At 31.8% G+C, this 21,648-nt stretch overlaps 1 protein-coding gene across 1 annotated transcript in view; it reads right to left on the bottom strand.

Annotated features, from left to right (window-relative positions):
- Positions 1 to 2,019: 2,019 nt before the first annotated feature.
- Positions 2,020 to 21,648, bottom strand: part of LOC148614733 (uncharacterized) — a 61,689-nt gene continuing 42,060 nt past the window's right edge. The window contains exons 7-14 of the mRNA XM_088589041.1: positions 20,400 to 20,578; positions 17,738 to 17,842; positions 15,922 to 16,106; positions 12,788 to 12,890; positions 8,145 to 8,306; positions 5,885 to 6,114; positions 5,372 to 5,571; positions 2,020 to 4,554 (exon numbers count right to left, since the gene is read on the bottom strand). Of these exons, the coding sequence (XP_088445167.1) occupies positions 4,415 to 4,554; positions 5,372 to 5,571; positions 5,885 to 6,114; positions 8,145 to 8,306; positions 12,788 to 12,890; positions 15,922 to 16,106; positions 17,738 to 17,842; positions 20,400 to 20,578 (1,304 nt within the window). The 3' untranslated portion in view covers positions 2,020 to 4,414. The remainder of the gene's footprint in view (positions 4,555 to 5,371; positions 5,572 to 5,884; positions 6,115 to 8,144; positions 8,307 to 12,787; positions 12,891 to 15,921; positions 16,107 to 17,737; positions 17,843 to 20,399; positions 20,579 to 21,648) is intronic.

The raw sequence follows: 21,648 nt of genomic DNA, 5'->3' as shown, positions 1-21,648 counted from the left end.
ATTTGGCTATGGGAAGAAACTTTTTTGTACATTTGTCGACTTTAAAAAGGCCTTCGACGCTGTTTGGAGGTTTGGGTTATGGCAAAAGCTAGTTCAAAATAATGTTTCTGGTAAAATTTTAAATGTGGTATATAATATGTATCGCATTAAATCGTGTGTAAAATTGGGAGGTGATATATGTGGACTTTTTTCTTGTGATATTGGAGTAGGTCAGGGTGAAAATTTGTCTCGTTTTTTGTTCAGTATATTTTTGTCAGACCTAGAGGAATATTTTGTTCATAATAATGTAAATGGGCTGCCTGATATTAATGATAAATGTGAAGATATGCTTAGCACATACATAATAATATTCGTATTATTTTATGCTGCAATTTTAGCAATTTTAGTTGAAACGCTAGATGACCTTCAGAATTGTTTGAGAGTTTTTGAACAATTGTAATGAATGGCGTCTTGGTATTAATATTAATAAAACTAAAACTGTTATATTCGCAAAGAGGAAGTCAAAACGTAATTATGAGTTCAAACTGTTTGGATCAGTAGTTGAAATTGTAGATTCCTACTCTCATTTAGGTATTATGTTTAATTACAATGGAAAATACACTGATGCAAAAAATAAGGTAGCAGCGCAGACATAGAAGGCTCTGTTTGCGTAAAAAATAAAACTCTGTAATATTCCAATTTCTGTAGATCTTCAGTTAACTTTGTTTGATTCTCTTGTTTTACCCCATAGAACTTTATTCTTGTGAAGTGTGATAGTTTTCCTTTCCTCGTTTGTCTACCTCGGACTTACTTTTTATGAGCAACTCGGCGGGTTTTTCCAGAAAAACAGAGGACGCTTACCCTACCGGTGCACCTGGTCCATGCCCCCAGTTTTTAGCTGAGTCCGAGTCGCTCATTTGCTTTTGTTACTTTATATGTATGATTTTATTTACTTTATGTTCTTTGTTGTGGATGTCTGGTCTTTGTCCCTGGATTACATTCTTTTGGCTACCGCTATAACCTTGGTTCCCTAGATTACTCTTTGAAAAGAGTGCTTGGGGTACATTCCAGAACAGCGAATTATATGTTGTATAAGATAAAATCATATATACAACAGACTCTGAAGATCTGGTATTCTAATATGTTGAATAGCTCAAAGGGTCAGTTCTATAGTTCATTCAAAACAGAGTTCAAGTTAAAAAATTAAAGAAGTTAAAGAAAAAGAGATGTCAGAGTAATGTGAAATGTCGTTGTAGCAATATACAATTTCCTATAGAAACTGGACGATGGAATAACATTCCTCGTGAAAAGCGTTTCTATCATCTTTGTAATGATAGATTGGTCGGCGAGGAGTTTCATTGCCAATTTGTATGTACAAACGACGTTGTACACCAACTGCGTGTGAAACTTATACCGACCTACTACCATGATAATCCATCTTGGTCGAAGAAGCAAAGGCACGTTTGTCGTTATGTAATGTTGCCGTTCTTAATAACATGGCCTTATTTAATGACAACATTGGCAACTTTTTATTTGAGTCGACATTATTGAACTCGATTCTCCCATGTGCACATCGATTATACCTTACACATATATTGCAGCCAGTACTTTTTATGGATTGTGTTAGAATGTTACTTGTATAAATGTTTGTTACACTTCTGTCATGTTCTCCATAGTATTGTATGTTATAGTTGACTGCCTCTTGTTACAATCCTGTACTGTCTGAGTGTATGATAAAATCTGTTGTCAACAATTCTGATCCAGAACCTTGCAAGGAACTTGTTAAGTCTTTTTATATACATTTTTAATATGAAATTAAGATGCAGGTATATTTAAAATGAAGGACAATAACAGTTTGAAACTATTTCCAACTGTCTCATTTAAATGGTGGAATATATGGGTGTACAAAGGACTTCAGAAATCAACTCATTAAAAAAACTCAGATATCAGTTTCTCATAAGAAGACAGCCTAATCATAATAGTTGTTAATCAGGTCTTTACATAATCTACAATGTAGACAAACAATAACAAAGTCAAACATAAGAAAAAAGCACGAGTATTTTATTCAATAGAACATTGTGTATAAATTTTGCTGTTTGATTTTTTAAACACAAAACTTCACAAATTAGAAGTGGAATTCTATTGTAAAATTAATTAACTAGTACAATAATGTATAGGATTTATGATAGAAGACTGATAAATCTATTTTGAACAAGGTTTTATCACTGGTTAAAATTTTTAATAGGTTATAGAATGGGGCACATTTTGTAAGAGATATTAATTAATACTTTTCTCTAGAAGTCATAGGCCATATAATCCAACTGTATTTTCTGGTAAAAAAAAAGAACAAATTTCTGGATTTCTAAGATTTCATTGTCTCTTTCTGTATACTTAATGTAACTGAGTTCTGCTATGGGATAGAAAAATTAACACTCTCATGAAAAAAGGCAATTCAGTCAAAATACATGCAAACAAATTACATAATGTGAAATTCCAATTGTCTGTTCTACATCAACAGAATAAATGGGTCATAAAATACAGGTTTAAAATAAAGCAATTATAATCAAATTAACAAAAGCATCCAATAAAAGTTATGATACTATATATGATTAAATGATTCATCTTACATACTGATTACTTTGATTGGTTAACAAGTGATCATGTGACTACTATTATATCTACATATATCTACACTACTATCACATGCTGTTTGAGCAGAACTTTCCTATAAATCTACTATCACAAATTTGAGTAAAGGGATGGAAAGACAGAAAATATTGAAATACAGTGTAATTAAATTTGAATCCTTTCACTGATCAATTAAAACAAGATCGGTCATTTAAAGTTAAAGTTATTGGAAGCTTTAGATGTAATCATGCTTCTCAATTCTTCAACATTAACTATACCAAAGTTTTTACTTAGTACTTCACTTGTAAAAAATCTGAAAGGCCAATGGATAGTTCTCCCTTTTACACCTTTTTTTCCAACTTACAGTAGTTAAACTAAGGATGAGTGACTTAAAGACGTTAGAAACAGTTTTAGGTACATGACTAATTAAAAAATTCAAGATGCAAAATATACAGTTTAATGCTCCGAAATCTTCAAAATCTTTCTATTTATATGTTATTCCCTATCTGTAATAAAGGAATGGTTAATGTCAACAAAACATTACTCACTGAATTATATTGGGTAATTAGGATATAAAAAATGAAGTACTGTACATGTGTAAGTGATGTCCCTAAATTTTGAGATCATCATGTTAACTTGGGTGAAAAATACTTAAGAATAAAAGTACATACAAGTGTATAATCCACTTCAAGCTGATATATTTTGGAACAAAGATAATAAATTAACAAATGAAAAATAACACAGTCTATAACAATATCTTACATTACATATGGTTCTTAAAATCACAAGATTCATACGGTAACAAATGTTAAACTCCTTTTTTGGGTGATTAGGCAGGGCAAATTAAATGATGTTATAAATTAAACTTTGCAGTTGGTGCTTAAATCTTTTTTATTCAACCCAGGACCTGATTCATTTCCCTACGTAACATGTAACTATTTTTGCATAAGCTGTACTTATCCAGGTCAATTTTATCAGTTTAATGCAATAGGCTAGAACCCAATGGTACAGACTACCAGACACTTATTGATATTACTGGCCCATAAATAATACAGAAGGCAACAGTATCTGGTGAAGACTGGCAGTGGGTAAATATCCTAAATAACCTTAAATAATTCATAAAAAATGAAATTAAATGCAAAAAAAAAACTTTTTTGACAATGGCAATTTAAAAAAAAAATAAAAGCAGTTTTTTTCAGAATTTTAAATATGGTTTTAACATATTTAACAGTTTCAAATTAAAGATTCTCAATTTATACCATTCCACACTTGAAGTGATTTTTATCAGTTATGAACACTTTACAGTAGACTTAATTACAGCAACAAGTCTTAAACAACAAAATTAAGGCATATCTGCAGTGAATTCAGAAAGTGTTGTACTTGTTTTTTTGACATTCGCTTCAACATCTTATGAAAATAACTTCAGCCATAATTGTAAAACTTGGCAATTTGAATTTACAAATGTCAGTGAAAAAAAAACCCAAAGCATCACAATGTCTTCATGAACTGTATGTGACTAACCAACATATCACTTTTAAAAAAAAAAACTCACTTTCATCCTTTCAAATTAAATATGGTTTTAAACTTAATTAATATGAATGTGCGTTAAGACTATTATTTAATTTCCAAAAATCATTTTGCATTATCTATTTGTCTTTCTCCTGACCCTTCACTGGCATTTTAAACCATCTAATGGCACCTTGTCAACTTTTTTTCAAAATAAACTTCTAGCTTCTTGTATTCTCCATAGGAATACAGACTGAGCATTCATAGCACCAACAATAGCACTGGATAGTTTTGAATTGCATCATTTTCTCTTACTCATGGAAGGTCGGAGTACTAGAGCACCATCTATCCAGAAGTTCGGTCGATCTAACATTGCCTGCCATAATGAAATTTCTTCCCCTCGTGCATCCATCCAATCAACATTTTTACCATAGCTTCTTCCTACAAAAAGTCAATATATCTAGAATGTTATTTAGAAGATATATGTACTGTATATAATTTTTTTTTCTGAATAAATCTTCAAATCATCTTATAAGATATATGTATATAATCAGTTATAATTAAAATGTGAAAAACCCTATGCAGGTAACTTGTAAACCTGACAAAATATTTCTTACAAAGCAAGTGAGCCAATAGCAGTGGTGAATGTTTCAATATAATTAGAAATGGCTATCAAATAAATACCTGTGTAGTCACTGCAAATCTATTAGGTTTAATGCTGTGATTTACAGCTATAGACTCACTTTTAAAATATGATACTATAGTGAATTTGTGTAATAACTTCAACATCTTGTTTTAGAGTGTATTTCCTGCATCAATTATTGCAATTTGGTCATTTGTGTAAAAAATACAATTTTAAATCACATTAAAATTTCACAATGCTTGTCATAAAAACTAGAAATACTGTGAGTAAGCTCACAAAGAGAATATCCCCTGGTTCAAATGGACTTAAATGTATAACTACTAAGTTAATTATCTCCCTTTCTAATTCTTCAACAGGAACTTTATTCCATCATGCTCATCTACATATAATGTCCAACCTTCCTATAAAATTTTATTGAAATCCCTTGAGCAGTTTAGGAGGAGTTGTGCTTACGAGAAATGTGGACAGACAAAAACAGGCTGACAGGGTTATTCCTATGAACCCCAAAACTTTGTGTTTGCATGGAGTTTGATTACAATTAAAAGTCAGTTATATTTTTGCAACAACATCTTAACATACAGTATATTTTTCTTTTTAAATTCAAGGTCAACATACCAGTCCCTAAATTTAATCTGACACCACCAAGGAAGTCATTACTGGTGATTTTATCATAGTCCCAGATTGTCAACTCCAACGATTTTTCTCGTAGGCTTGCAACGTTGACATCATCAAACACCATTGTACAGTTCCACACAGGGTTACATTCCTTCTTTATCACATGTGTTTTCTGTTTCTCCTTATCTGGCTGTAGCTGTCTGCAAGGGAAATAAAAAAAAATTATGATGATTTCTTTAGATTTATTTTCTCTTTCCTTTTACTAATATTATATAACAATTACAGTCATTTCAAAATTAAATTACAATTTAAGTACCTAAGCAAAGAGTTGCAAAAAATGTTATTGTTTTGACTAAATGATGAACCTTATATCCTTATTAAAGTTTCATTAACAGGTATCAGTATGTACTACTACAGTCAATACTGTCAATAAGTCACCATGCTTTACACCAACTACCCTACCTAACTTGTTTTTACTCAGAGATATGAAAATGTGAAATTAACCCTGCTTACCCTTTACAAAATGGGTCAGAATGACCATTAGATCGTACAGCTGTGAGATTTCTGGCCTCTTTAATCATAACATGTAGCTGCCCTTTATCACTAGATACTGGTTTTCTTAGCCGCTTCCTAGTTGGTGATGGTGGAGAGTTCACATCACGCTTAACCTTCTCTGGTGGGACATATTTCAGGCACAGAATGATGTCACCTTTGTAGGCTAGTAAGGACATGGGTTGTTCAAACTGTAAAATACAATAAAAATCAATATCAGTTAAAACTGCTTTTAAAATAACAGGTATCATAGAAGATAAAAAATAAACAGTAAAGTTATAGCAAATGATACCTCTGTCCCCAAGTCTCGTAAATTGGGTGAAAAAAGGTAACAATGAAAAATTGAAAGAAACCTCCTTCTATGTTGACAAACATTGTACTAAAGGTAAAACAAATAATCATTTCCAAGTTTTAAATATATTACAATGTGTAGATATATAGACAGACAGACAGATAGCAGTATACCATGTTTCAAACCTGAAGTATATCACAAATGTAATTCACATGAGCATTATTGTTACAGCCTTAGAGTGCTAAGTTCTATCATTTCTATGTGAACAGATATTTGATAACTGAAGAGTGTCTAGGTGTGCTAAATAGTGTTGGATCTGGAATTACTCAAAATAGCAACCGTATGGATGTGCACATAGCAAATACAACTCAGTCAACATGTACAAGTTTAAAATTTAAATTACCCCTGTGAAATATGCCTAAATGGTGTAACAGTATTGAAATCAGGGGAACATATTTATTGTTTATTGTTTATTGTTGCTTTTAAGGGCCAAGGAAGATGGACATGGGAATAGCAGGGTTCTGAGTTAAGTTTCAGGATATCTTGAAATACCTTCCATTTTGTAAGGGTGCACCACATCACAGAACAGCTGTGAAGCTGCAGATACATTGGTTATATTTGTTATATTTTGATTAACTTAAGAAGGTATACATAAAATACATTGTATTGCTGAATGTACATTTAATGTTAATATTTTATATGAAATATAGTTCATTTATTTATTTTTAGTATAACTGAAATTCATTTTGTGCAAAAACTTTTTATGAATAAGAGTACATCCATAGTAATGGTAGTATATTGAATACACATTAAAAAAACCCCCAATTTCTTACGCTCCTGTGGCTTTGAGATTATTTTTAGTACAGTTAAATTAGGATATAAACCTGCAACCCCAAATGAAAACATTTCTTACCCTCCACACCTTTATGGAACAAAGAAAAGTTTTAGAAACAAAAATACAAAACAAAAATGCAATAAAAATTGTAGCATGCCTATACCCTGTAAAAAATGACCTCGTGAACCTTAAAAATAAAAAGTCCACAGTTTTTGCAGGATTAAGTATGTACAAAGTGTGGTAAAAACCATCAAAGGATGATCAGTGTCCAAAAGGGTGTTATCTATAGACAGAGGGAAAGAAGGCTGTGTAAATATATCGTAATTCTAAAAGTTACGTCATGGACCACCAACGCAAGGTTTAATAGGACACTATTCACAATGTAACAAAGTTTTAAAAGAATTAAGCTACTACCTTTTGAATAGGAAAAAACAATTTTTTAAACAAATGAATACTTTGATTAAAATCTGCAAACACTTCCCATTAATACTATACAATAAACATTAATCACAAAAGTTATATTGAAGATATCTATTTATATTAACTTTCCTATCAGTAATTTTTTTTTTATAAAAAAGTTGTATAAAATCTGTATAACGTCATAATGCTATATTCCATCATGAGGTTATAACTTACCACTGATTTTACACTTATGGCATTTTCTTTAAGTATTAAGAAGAGAGCAAAATACAACTACATAAATGTACTAAGTCCATTATGAACTTGAAGTGAAACTGTATAGTATTGATTGTTGATAGAAAGAAGAACTAAATGATACAGATGGTATGATACAGTATATGTTTAATGCTATGTTTACCCTTATATTTCCTCTGAGATGGTTTGGAACCTAAAATACAAGCTATAGTCTTCATATCGCACACTAAGAGATACTAATTCTATAAAGTGAGAAACAGATTATCAGCAGCTTGAAGTACCAGAAATGAATCTGTAGTAGCAGTTGAACTTGAAGTTACTGTTGGTAGCAATTATTTCCTAGTGAAATAGTTAATTCTTAAAAGTTTGGTAGAAAACAAAAGGAAAGATGTCAAACCATAAACCACACCTTAAATAATAAAAACTACCAATAAACTTACCCTTTCTTGAAGTTTGTACCATTTGGGAGCAGAATCACCAAATCTATAGTAGTCAAAGTTGACGGTTACTTCCCCAAGAAAATCATTACGTCCAAATCTATCATTATGCCATACAGTGATCCATACTGTCCTGTTCTCTAACTCACTCTTGGATATCAAATACTGTAAAATATATAAAATTCATAACTGAACATCAAATACTAATGGTAGAGTCAATGAAAAAAAACATCACTAAAAAACAGACAGAAATACTAAGAACCATAGTTCTTGGAGAATAACCAACAAACGTCTTGATTGTATTGTAACAGGTATGGCGAATGGTCCATTGGATAAGATGGCTCTTGGTTTTAAATATTACATTTCTGTGTATACTGTAGGCATATGGATGTAGAACAAACCAATTAAAAATAAACAATTAATTTATTACAATAAATGTGTGTTCTATTCAGCAGGATATGTAACAGAATGATGTTGACTCCTAGTGATAGCAGTTTCTGTGTCTTTAATAAAATGTACGACTTGTGTGACATGTTGCCCTCATCCTACTCCAAATGTAATAATAATGGTATTCACCAAATAAAGTTAATAGTTCCTAGTTCCTTTTCCACATCAAACGATCCTTAAAAATGTTAACCATGCATCCTAAAGTCCCTTCGTATTACTTATCCACCATAAATAATGCGTGTATTTCACTCATTTCAAAGTCAGGTTCCCATTAAATTCCTCCATTGGTGCTCCTATATTGGCTGAAAATATCGTATGATATTGTTAAACCCAATAAACATCAAATGACGCTATTGGTGTGGTGGGAAATTGCATTAATGACAGTTTCTTGCAGCAATAAATCCTTTCCATGGCTGTTTCCTTATATTTCAAATGATGTTGACAGCACTGCAGCCAAATGCAATCTGCCATGTTTGACGAACTTGCTCCGTATTTATACCTTCGAAATTATTCATATGCTGGCTCATGATAATGATTACATGTAAGCAAACAATGACTGACTGATTGACTGTTGGGGTTTAACGCCCAAGCAGCAGTATTTCAGCTATATTCAGGCGATGAACATGAAGTGGATGATAAAATGAACATGAAATGATGATGATATGAAAAATGGGATGGGACACAAGGATAATGTGACAAATTTTGATTGCCACTGGAAATAGGGAGAAGTTGGTAGGGTCGGGCAATTAAGCCTCCTGTGGCAGAGCCCTATAGTTCCTACTCCGGGAGAATACCACAGTAGGGTTCTTTAACATGCGAGGAACATGGCATCTTTCCCAACACGGTGCACCACTATAGTTTGCGATCAGGTTTTCCGTATTATAGCCTGACAACCCCAGCATGTAACATGCCAGGGGTTCCCCATTCCACCACTTGAGACACACAACCCAGTTGCTCTGTGGGCAGAGCACCCTAGCCCCTATCTAGGGTTCTGAGCACTATTTAGTTGCCTTAGATGTAACCTTATTCCCAACGCCCAGTTAGATGTAAGCAAACAAAGGAACCTTGGCTCATGATATGTCCCTAATATTATTTCATAGTTGTGTAAAGATCGCTGTGGTTCTCTTCCATGAACTCATTCTTTTTCTATACTCAAATTAATCGGCTAGCACTTCCATTGACGCTGTTACTATGTGAAATAATGAAATACAAATAGTCCATGGTCCATTGGACAAGTGCTGTTGAATGAACTTGATTCATCCCAAAATTTAAAATTATTATCGTCACGTTTACAGTGAAAGGAGACCTTATGCATATTACAATATTTTATAACTACACAAAACAGGAACTGAAACACATCAATTAGAACATAGATGCCCCTATCTTGCCATTTAAGGAAGTTGATATCTGAAAGTTTCAACCACAGGAGTCAATACAACCAAGATACTTAAGTTTTTCCAACGGATTTCAATTTAAATTTTTTTAGTTCTCATAAGGGGTTGCCATGCTTTAAGGTATGAGAATTTATAAAACCCTTAAATAGCAACAAAATTGCTACAGCAAACAAAAACTTATTTATGAACATCAGAACATCAAAGTCAATTCTATTGCTGTTTAATACCATGACTTACATGTATATGTGTCTAATACATTATGAAGGTACTCTTTTCTTGCTTATGAAATAAGAAAAAAATATCACCATTATAAAGTTGGTTTACAGCACACTATGCACAAGCCAGAAAGCTTAAGTTGCATACCAAACTTTAAACCAATCCCATCAGTGATTGCAAAGATCTTTTCAACAAAAATTATGAACCTTTAAACAGCAACGGACATTCCAGTGAAAAGGAAGCTGATGTAAAGAAAAGCAGAAAAAACTTATACCGTAAAAGCCACAGAGCTAAAGCTGTTCCAACAAAGGGTTTAAAACTGCGAATTTTTCAAGCAAAACTATCAGACATCCATACACATGTACTGACTAAGGTAAAATTTAATGCCCCTGATGCAAGGTTCAGGCATAAAAATGACATGAAACTTAATATATTGGTTGCATTTAAAAAGTGTCAACCTGAAAATGCAATAAACAAAGACATCACAGAATTTATTATTTCTTCCTTAATGTGGCTATTCTGTAAAAGATCAAACAAAAACTAGAAAAGACTGCAAGTCCTCATTGAACAAGAAACCATTCTGCAATAAACCTGATGCAGAATTTATCACTATGGCGTGACCTTTGGCAGTAAACATGAATGAATGGAAACCATCAATTTGAACATGACAGTGTTCTGTTGTACATCTCCAACCAAAAAAAAAAAAAAAATCTAATTGCTCTTTTATATGATAACAATATCATGCCTGAATAGTCTATCAGCTAAGTGATTCTGTATTAGCTCAAATTCTCAGTTTATTAAAGCATCAATGTGACCCAGACAAAGACATGAAATGCCAATTATCTGCTTGTCATAAACAGAATTATACATGACACAAATTCAATATTTATCAATTCGATATGCTATCATTTCATGATCCTTGGAAGGAAAAATAAAATTCAATACCAATGGCATAGATACCGAAAAATGAAAACTGGTCAATTCTGAAAATTTTAACAGAAATACTGTCATCATTAAGCCAGAAAGGGAATAATAGTTTTAGTAACATTTTCTTAAAAATGCTCGCAATGAAACTGGGTTTATAGTGCAATAATTAACAAAACAATCATAAAACATATATATTGTAATTTCTATTAAAAGACAGTCAAACAAGACAATAATCAAAATATTATTAAGGGCTTATAAATAAAAAATATAAATTATATAACTTCTGAATTTATAGTATTTCAATCATTCAAACATATCATTTCTCTTTGCTGGCCAATATATTTTGTCATATTGTGCCATTATTTCTTAGATATGCTAAACGTTTCGTATGTTATATTCCTCTATAATGCCATCTGTTCAACAGAAAAAGGTATTCATACAGAGGAAGTACTGGCATTACACAACTGACAGAATAAAAACAAAAACAAAAAAAACCAAAAAAAAAACCAACTGGAAACTTGTTTACCATGTTACAATGCATACAAAGATGATGTTCAGAGGATAGACTTGGTCCTTCTCTTGTTTAGGTAGTACAGAGAACAATTGAGAGAGAGATTTAAATTTTCTTTCTGACATTTATTTAAATATCTATGTAATGAAAAAAAACTTTTAATCTCCATCTCAATTGTCCAGATATCTACCTAAGGCACAGTAAATTAGTAACTGTATTTCAAGAGAACCCCATGAACATGATCATTGTATGTGCTGTAATGAGTTGCTAGGCAAAATCACAATCATTACAATTCAATGAATAAATTGATTTGTAACAGAAAATTGCAAAATTGAACAACCCCCAAAACTTGAACAGCATTTTGTATTATAGATTTGCAAAAGGACAAATGAGTGTACATCAGTTTCACCTAACAGACTGTTAGATATGGATAATCTGTTGTATAATCGATTTAATAATTGAACAAAGCATCTCACTAACACTGGAGACAAATTTCTTCCTGCTTCATTATCTTTTATTAGTCTCATTTCCTAGACATCAAGATTGCGCAACCTTTTTAATGATAGTGTCAAAACATATAATACTGATATATCAAACACTACGAATCACTGACAACAACTGCCACATCTATTTGTCTGTTTTTAGAGACATAAGCTGAACCAGAGAAGAGGATTGAGATATATCTTAATAGCTTGAGTAAATGCATTTACATCACAAACATATTATTGTTTGGGTATTTGGCTGCAATGATGAAGTTTTTGCAGGAAAGCACAAGTCATTAAAAAAATAACCCAATAGAAAAAAAGAAAAAAATAATAAAAAAATAGAAAAAAACTTTGAGCATGCTCACTTAGTGATTATGAATAATTAGAACAAAATTCTGGAAAAGAAAAAAATAAAACACAAAGTTACAAGTAAGACAAAATCCATTAAAATAAGTAACTGTTCTTCATGGAATGATGAATTGATAGACAGTGGTATACCATAACCAAGAAAATATTTTGAAATTTTGGAAGAATTTCTTTAAAAGGACATTTTAGTACAGTATAACAAAAACAGTAGACTGATTGCATGAACAATAAAAAAAAAAAAAAAAACCACCACAAAAATTGTCCAGTCAGTCACAGGGGTAAATGGTAAATGGTACTTACTCTCAATGTCTCATTAAATACTGGATTTAGTGTATGCTTCTTGATCTTGGTTTTCCTCTTGCCACCTCTTGTTTTATCAGGTAAAAGATAAGTCTTCACATACCTTTAAAATAACAAAATTAAAAACCCTAAGATGAAAATGGCAAATGAACACATAGTATCACCAAACAATTGTTTGTAAGTGCAAATTCTGTGATTCTTCCCAAATTGTGGTAATAATTTTAAGCAATACATGTTTAATTTTTGCATTTCAAAGATTTTCCCATGGAGAAGCAATCCTAAAGTCAAATATTTGGTAAATTATAATTTTTACATTTTCCAATACATTACAAAAATATCAAAAATAGTACCTTGTGAGGATTTCCTCATTTTTTGCCTTTCAAAGGAAGTAACTCTAATGTGGAGATGACTTGCAACTTTGACCCAATGGATTCTTTCGTAGCTCTACATGCCAAATAAGGAATTTCATCTTAACTTTTGTTTTACTCTCATTCTTTTGAAATATACCTTAATTCATCTCAACTTCACTTTTACTCTCATACTTTAAAAGCATCTTTTTTTGCCCCATATTTATAAATGGTTCCAGTTACAACTCCCAAAATCAATTCCAGCTTTCCTTTTAAAATATAGCATTTGTGGTACAATTTCAAAGAAATCTATTCACTTATAGTCAAATTATTGTTCAGATGTAACGAGTGTGTTTCTGGCCACTTTATGGCCCCTAACTCCTAAATGACTCTAATGAAAACCCCCAAAATCAACCCCAGCCTTCTTTATGTATTGTGACATCTTGTGATGTAACTTCATTAAGATCCATCCACTTGTAGTCAATTTATTGTCAAGACATCATGAAAATACTTGTTTCTAGTCCTTTTTGGTCCCCAATTCCTGCAGGGTTCAAGTCACAACCCTAAAAATCAATCTCAAGTGTTCCTTTTGTGCAATGTCACCTTGTGAAACAATTTTATAAAGATACACTTATACATAAGTTATTTTCTAGAGCAAAAATGTCTATGGATGCCGAACGGTGCTGACGACCTCAAATTTTTAACAGTCATATAAAAAGAATTGGTGAAATCTGATAGCATCTTTCAGCCACTATTTAGAATGCCTCTTTGACATTTAAGATGGTATTATGATATCAACCTTATTCCCAATGCCCAGTTAAATGATATATATATATAAAATCATTAACCTATTATTTTCCATATAAGATAATTATGGTACTATTTACTGAAAAAAGTAATTAAAGTTAATAAAAAAAAAACAATCAGGGAAAATCAATAACTTTACATTAGACAAAAATTAACTCTTTATAACTCAATTTATGGCAATTTCATAAAATTAGGAGTAGAATTGACTTGAAAATTAGAGATTATTTGATAAGCCCCAGATTTTCAGAAAAAATAACTAGGAATATACTTGTGGAAATGTCAGTCATGTATATAATTAGGTTTTATGCTACATACTGTTAAAGTACTATTGTTCTATAAGCCAAACCATGAAATTTGGTTACCAACAAAAAGGAGATTTCCATTGATGTATATACTGTAAAAACCTCAAAACCATGAATTCAAGAATCCAAGAACTTGTGTTTCATCCCTAATCCACGAAAATTGGCATCGACGAATTAAAGTTCTTTCATAGTACCAATTAGTTTAAAATAGTTCCTTCTTGCAACACATGGTTGAAATATGCTAAATGTATGTGTTATGTAAGTTAAACAAAGTAAGATACTCTTAAAATACTGAAATCTCATTATCATGAAGCAGATTCCAAATTGCTAAGAACTCCCCTTCGCTACAGCAGATGGGGATGACTTTCAAGATACATTGTTTCATAACAGATTAACTTAAATTGATATTAAAACAGTGTCATAACAGACAAAAGACATACTTTTATAATAGTAAATATATGCTTTTCTAACTATTTCTGAATATCTTTAGTACACTACATTATTCAAAGGAAGACATGGGGGAGGGAAGGTAATTGATATATTTTGAGAATTTTTTTCAGGGCCAATCAAAAACAAATAATTTTTTCACCATCTAATGAAAACAATGCATCTTTCATATAGACAGAATAATTTATTTTGTTGTCATTTTTTTTAACCAAACTTTTTTTTTCTATCCAGTTGTATGTCAAAGCCTCCCTCAAGTCAAATGTTTGCTACCCAACATAACCCTGTGTCCTGTAATAGTTACAATTCTTTCCCTTAACTTGCAATGGAGCAGGTCACCAGATATTCTGGTGCTCGGAATGGGAAGCTTATTTGAAATATGCAATAAATGTAAAGAAAGGGCATATCTTAGAAGTCTGTCTGAAAATGCCACAATAAATTCAACAAAATATGAAAACTGGGCTTAATTACTACAAACATCTGCCAAATTTGGGAATGTCAACTTTATTTGTCCATTACCTTTTTTTGCCTGAAAATTCTTATTTTACACCCAACAAAATATGCCATATGGTATTTAGTAACATCATGGCAAATCTTGACAAGAATATGAATTTTTATGTCATATTAAAACTAAATTGTCTATCTATGTAGTTGCAGGTTGCTGAAGGGTAAAGTGTCAGAATCAATCTACAATGTAAAGCTTTAACAATAAATATGTCCAAGTATTGCAGAAATAGTTTTGATTTCCCAGGAGAAATTAGTTGACCAAAATATGAGAAGTATTATTTACGAAGTCCTCCATTTAGTAAATTGACTACTAAATAACCACTACAGTGCAGGATATCTTAATAAGTACATAAATCAAACAAATAAAGCTCTGACCTTATAGCACTTATAAACACACCAATCATGTCAACGAAGAAGTGATAATCTTTTTAAAAGAAATGATGGCATTTTATCCTGTATATATGAATTACATAACCATTATTTCAATGAAACAAATTTAAGACACTGGTTACGACAGACTACAAAATAATAAGTCTTGTCATTTCCATCTGTCTGTTTATTTCCGAGTAGTTGATTGAGCATGGTTTGCACGAATATCATCTATTTGCAGCAGTCAAAACAAAAAATAAAAGCAAGGCAAGGTACAGATACAAAAGTGTCAATTAAACAAGAGGCTGCTATTTATCAATCAGACCTCATTACTGGAATTGATTTTTAAGTTACTTACGGGTCAGACCGATTTCGCTTAGTATCAGCTGGTGCAAGGCCTTTACATCTGACTATATTTATTTCAAGTGTTCCTGTGCGGTAGTTATAATCTAGACCAAATTCTATATCACCTGAGATGGGAATTTTACCATAGTCCACATCTCCTGCATTGCTGTAAAAACTGACTATACTCTCTCTGCTTTCCTATGAAACAAAAGAAAATTATAAATCATTAACAAATCAATAGTTTATTATGGCAGTGAAGCTGGCAAATATGGTAGAGATGACAAACATGGTACATGTACTACTGTTCTGTCTCAAACATGGGGCCACACCTATGACTAAAAATCTATTCAATTCTTTGCTGGCTTTTAGTGCTTTTCTCACATTATTTTATAGTGTTTATAAATGAATTATAAGTAAATAAAGGCTAGTGTTTTGGTAGATGATATAATTATAGACTGTCAGTAGGAAATCATCATGGTTACTGATATAGATGGAATGTAATCTTATAACATAAGGCCCAGCTGCATGAGAAGTTGACGGCCATGAATTCATAAAGTTACAATAGACATATCAGAGAGAAACCTCTTAAATTAAGTTAGGAAAGAGTAATCAAGGGAACCAAGGTTATAGCGGTAATCAAAGAGTAATCAAGGGAACCAAGGTTATAGTGGTAATCAAAAGAATGTAATCCAGGGACAAAGACCAGACATGGAAAATAGACATACACAACAAAGAACATACAGTAACTAAAATCATACATACAAAGTAACAAAAGCAAATGAGCAACTCGGACTCCACTAAATAATGGGAGCATGGACCCTGGTGCACTGGTAGGGTAAGCATCCTCTGCTTTTCTAGAAACACCCGCCGACATATATAGGAGTATATATGTCAACTAAATATATTTCGAATAAGCATATAGAATTGTGTATAGAGTAGTTTTCATGTTTGCAATATCCAATATCTGAGTGATGAAATGAGAAAATTGTGAATTACATGGTTGAAAAATTGTTCCATGGTACGAGTGTGAATGAATCCCCCCATTACTCTAATGAAACTTGAAACAAATTGATTAGTTTTCCTTTCAAGTAAGATTATTGGAAAAGGTCTGGTGCCATTTACCATGGAATAATGCAAGATGCAAATTTTATGCAAAACATGTCACATTCTAATTCCATTTTCAATCAACTTCTACAGTTATGTAATACTCCACTAAACTACTTTGTATGATCATAGCCTTAGCAAATTTAATGCTGATTGAAATCAGTTTTCTGTCTGATAATCTTTGTTTAAACATATAATGAAACTTCCAATAATAGTTTCTAGAGATAAGACCTAGACATTTCAATCTTGAAGAATTACTACAAATCTTCAGGGATAATACCTTTTAGCTGTTATAGATGTATGTATTTTAAATAATTAATGCCATTCAGTCTTGTTTAGTATCAATACACTGATTCCAAAGTAAAACTAGGAATTCTGTTTTAGGATTTAGATTGACCCTAATGGTGTTAACTCACCCTGTTACATAATCATTCTGAGAATTTAAGTTCATGAACAAACAATTCTCTACATTGGAAATGCAGCTGTGTCCTTGAACTTTCACATAACTGATTGTTATTCAAGTTTACATTACTGCAACTACATGTACCACCAGTTCACAAAATAAAAGACAATAAAATTTTTAAACATTATTTAAAATCATCATAATGATTTTTCATTGCATCAATGTAACTCATGAAATCTGATATGCCAATCCATACTTCTACTTAATTCATCAACATAGAATACCAAACAATAGAATTCAATGTTCTTGTTTATGAACTTACAGTAAATGCTGAGAGAAGGTTACCACGGCTACCACCCAGTGAACTGTGCTGTGACTTGTGTGACCGCACCAATTCATCAATATCTGCATCTTCTTCACTTTCTTTCTGCAAAATAAAAACAAATAACAAAATTCTGTAAGAACATGGGCTAAACTATTTACGGGAAACATGTCACCCTGACTATGATATGTTCTTCTATTTGAAGCAACAAGTCCTAACTCTATCCCTACAGATCAAATTTTTTAGGAGAAACTGAAATTACTAAAGCATGATAGGACTCAGCTGAGAATGGGAGCTCGCACTTCAGGTAAGTATACAAAAAGAACACAGATGGTATTTTTTATTATTTTTTTGAAGAATAGTCTTTCCCTTGTTTGGTCATTCAAAATGAATGAGACCTTATCATTAAATATCTAATGAAGGAAAGGGTAACTACACAGTCATTCAAAGTTTTTTACCCGTTTTGAAATTTAATGTTTCAACTTTGCTAGTATGTGCTTCAGTCAGGAGATTTTAAGTCAAATATATTCTTAATGACTTCTTGCATTCGTAACTTCAGTACTTTACACTCACATATGATTTGCATAATTATATATTACTACTTCACATTAAGCTGCTGATTGGTGGCATGTTTACTATCATAGTGTCAATGTTCTATCTTCATACGAGACCAAAAATGTACCTTTTAAATATCATACACATGTTTTATGCTTGTATGAGAACTGAAAGTTTACATTAAAAGATGAAACAATCAGTTAGCACTGAACATTACCCAGTTTCCAATTCGGACACAGAGGCTTGTTACAACTGACTATATAGGTCAATACCAGTTTCCTAATCTGGTTCCCTGGCCAATATCATATGCAACCCAAAGGTCACTAAAAAAATGAGAGAAGACATTTCCTGCACTTTCTGATAACCGGTTGTTTTGATTGAAAAACATTCAGGTCATCACACTTATGAAAGAGTTATCATATCAAGGGAACCTAGTTTCTAGCGGAAGTCACTAAATTTTAGAGCATAATGCATTTCAGATGCTGAAGCAAGCCAAAATCAGTGGTAAAGAATATTTAACGATTAGCGACTTTGAAGACTTCAATCTTTGATTTATAGTTTTACTCCTAATCTGTAATCTCCTATCCCACTTCAATCTAATATAAACCAAATACAATCACTCAATGTTGAGTCAACATAACATAAAAGGACTTTCATATTAAATATTGAAAATGTAGATTTTAAGTGCCAAGATTAAAAATTGATATTCCATGACTCGTAGGATCATTATATGACATGATCTATGTGGCATCATCCAAGCATTTACATCCTTATCAATCTACAATGTACATATTACATTGTATTGTGAGGCTAATTCACTAGAGGTTACCAGTTCATTGTTTTACACCTGTCTACACCCAGGTTGGTCCACTTTTAATAGATATAAAAGTACAACAGTACAGTAGTATCATATTTGGTTTCTTTAAATCAGTCAACTATGTTTGATACTACATTTTTTAGTTTTAGGAACAAGTATAAATTCACAGCAATGTATTTTTGGCATTATTATGTGACAAGGAACATATCTCATGATTTTTCTGCTCACAGAATCTTGAAAATAGATTGCTCTATCAGGCCACATCAAGTTAATTTGTAGAGTCTCATCCCCGCCTGCCCCTACTGAAAAGGGCCCGCCCCATTTTAAAAAAAAAATTTTGATTTTTTTTTACAGTGGTTCAAATTTCCGGATTTCTTTTCCGTCCATATCCATCACGACTCTACTTATACACAATATAATATATATAACTTCCAGTCGAAAAAAACGAGTCACATGGTGTATGTTCAAAGAATATCTTGATATTTTTCGGCAGATCTCAGGATGGTTTACGTTGTTAGTCACACTATAAAGGGAATTAAAGAAATTAAGCCTTGGTATGCCACAAACATAACCGAAAATACACATTTCCAGGAGTTCTTCAACAAATTTGTCAGCGGGAATAAGATTTTACAAATCTTGGAAAAATAAAAAATAAATAATAAAATCCTCCCACCTGCCCCATTTTTTAATTTGCTGTTGGATGAGAATCTACAAAGTAACTTGATGTGGCCTTAAAAGATCATTTTCCAAGACATTAATTCAGAATCATTTGTAGAAGTATCATATTTAACTTTTTATGGATTGTAGAGAGAACTTTTTATAATTACAAATTCAGTTTGTTTCACTTTGTTCTTGGTCTGTAGTCATTATTACATTATTTTAAACGAACCATTGATGACTTAATGGAAGTTAAAAACTTAAAATGATCACGACTGCCAATACATCATAGTTAAATAAGCACTGCATTCAGTTATACAAATACATGTATGTGTTTTCAGCCAATTCTGGTAAAATTTCTTAGATTAACCCATGAAGCACACAAGTATACTTTTTAATAAAGTTGATAATTAAAGATTCAAGTAAAGATACATACATTTTAGAACCTACACCTCCTAGAATCAATATAACAAAGTTTAGTAGTCAAAACTGGAGATGCACATTTTGGAAATAAAGATTTCACGCAAGTTTAATTTGAAAACAGGTGAATGTTCTACGAGTTTTTAATTCAGGTATCTTACTATTTGAGTGCTGCAGAACACTGTTAAATCATTAAAAAATTTATTAGCTCACATCAGTTAATGTTGAAAGCCTTGATGAACCCATAGATGTCTGACTCTGCAGACTGTCTGTTCTTCGATGCTCTGGAGTGTTCTCCTGTGTAGATGCTCCACTAACATGACCACTGTCTTCCAAACTAGCTGAACCTTCAGAACTTGCTCGTGGTGAAAGCTTAGTGACGGAATCTGTCTCTGCAAATAACATTTCCAAATTCAGTTGAAAATTTAACTCCTTTAAGCTGTGATTAATACAAACAAATTGAGCAATAAAACTCTAATCCACCAAAAACTGTTCCAAATTTTTAACCATAAATCCTGAAAGTTCTAAATCCAGAAATTCACAAATGATATATTTAGGAAATTTGTCAGTTTGAAATGGCAGTTCGACTAAATTAAAAGCCTGGAAAGCCTGAATCAAATATTAATGAAAGCATCACATGGAAATTTTACAAATTTTTAAAATAATATTGATTTGTTAAAATAACTAATATTTTTAAAAAATCAAACTACTCATAATTCTATTCTTTTTTTTTTTTTTTTTTTATGTCATCCTAAACCAGCTGACAGAGCTAGACTTATAATCATACTTAATTCATAAATTTATTGCATTTCATAGCATAAAATTCCATACATGTATGAATGCCAGAACACCAAAAACTCTTAACTTGAGTTAATTTTATGGAAAAATTGCTTCTCTAAAACTATTTTATCTGCCAAATCTTAGTTTTATCCTTCAAAATTTTGTTACATGAAAAAAAAAAACAATAGGCTCCCAGGAGCCTAAATCGCTCACCTGGTTGAATTTTGCCTTTCAAAGGCAATAAATTTAACAAGAAGATGTCCAACAATTTTGACTCAAGAAGCCTTTGGTAGAACTTATCATAAGATCTTTTCAACTATTGGAAGTTTCTTTTAATATATCATAGTTTTCAAGATATTGACTGAAAACTACAAGAAAAAAGTCATTTTTCCCCTTTCAAGGGCAATAACTCTTACAAGGAGTCATCTGACAATTTTTATCCCTGAAGACTTTTGTAGTCCTAATAATATGGATCATTTCAGCTATTGAAAGAATTTGGCTAAACCTCACGGTTTTGGAGATATAAGTGAAAAACTACGGTCGGACCCCTATGTTCTATTTTTAGTAATGGCTGCAATGGTCTCACTAACCACTTCCGGGTCAAATGGCCACCCCTCTATGTAGTATCAAAAACACACTGAACCTAGACATATGCATTGTAAGTGCATTATTTGTGTGAATT

The sequence above is a fragment of the Perna viridis genome, chromosome 6 (genome assembly GCF_037379345.1).
Source record: "Perna viridis isolate PV_CMFRI_1.1 ecotype Kerala chromosome 6, ASM3737934v1, whole genome shotgun sequence".
Taxonomy (NCBI): Eukaryota; Metazoa; Mollusca; class Bivalvia; order Mytilida; family Mytilidae; genus Perna; species Perna viridis.
This window is presented reverse-complemented; position numbering and strand designations above follow the sequence as displayed.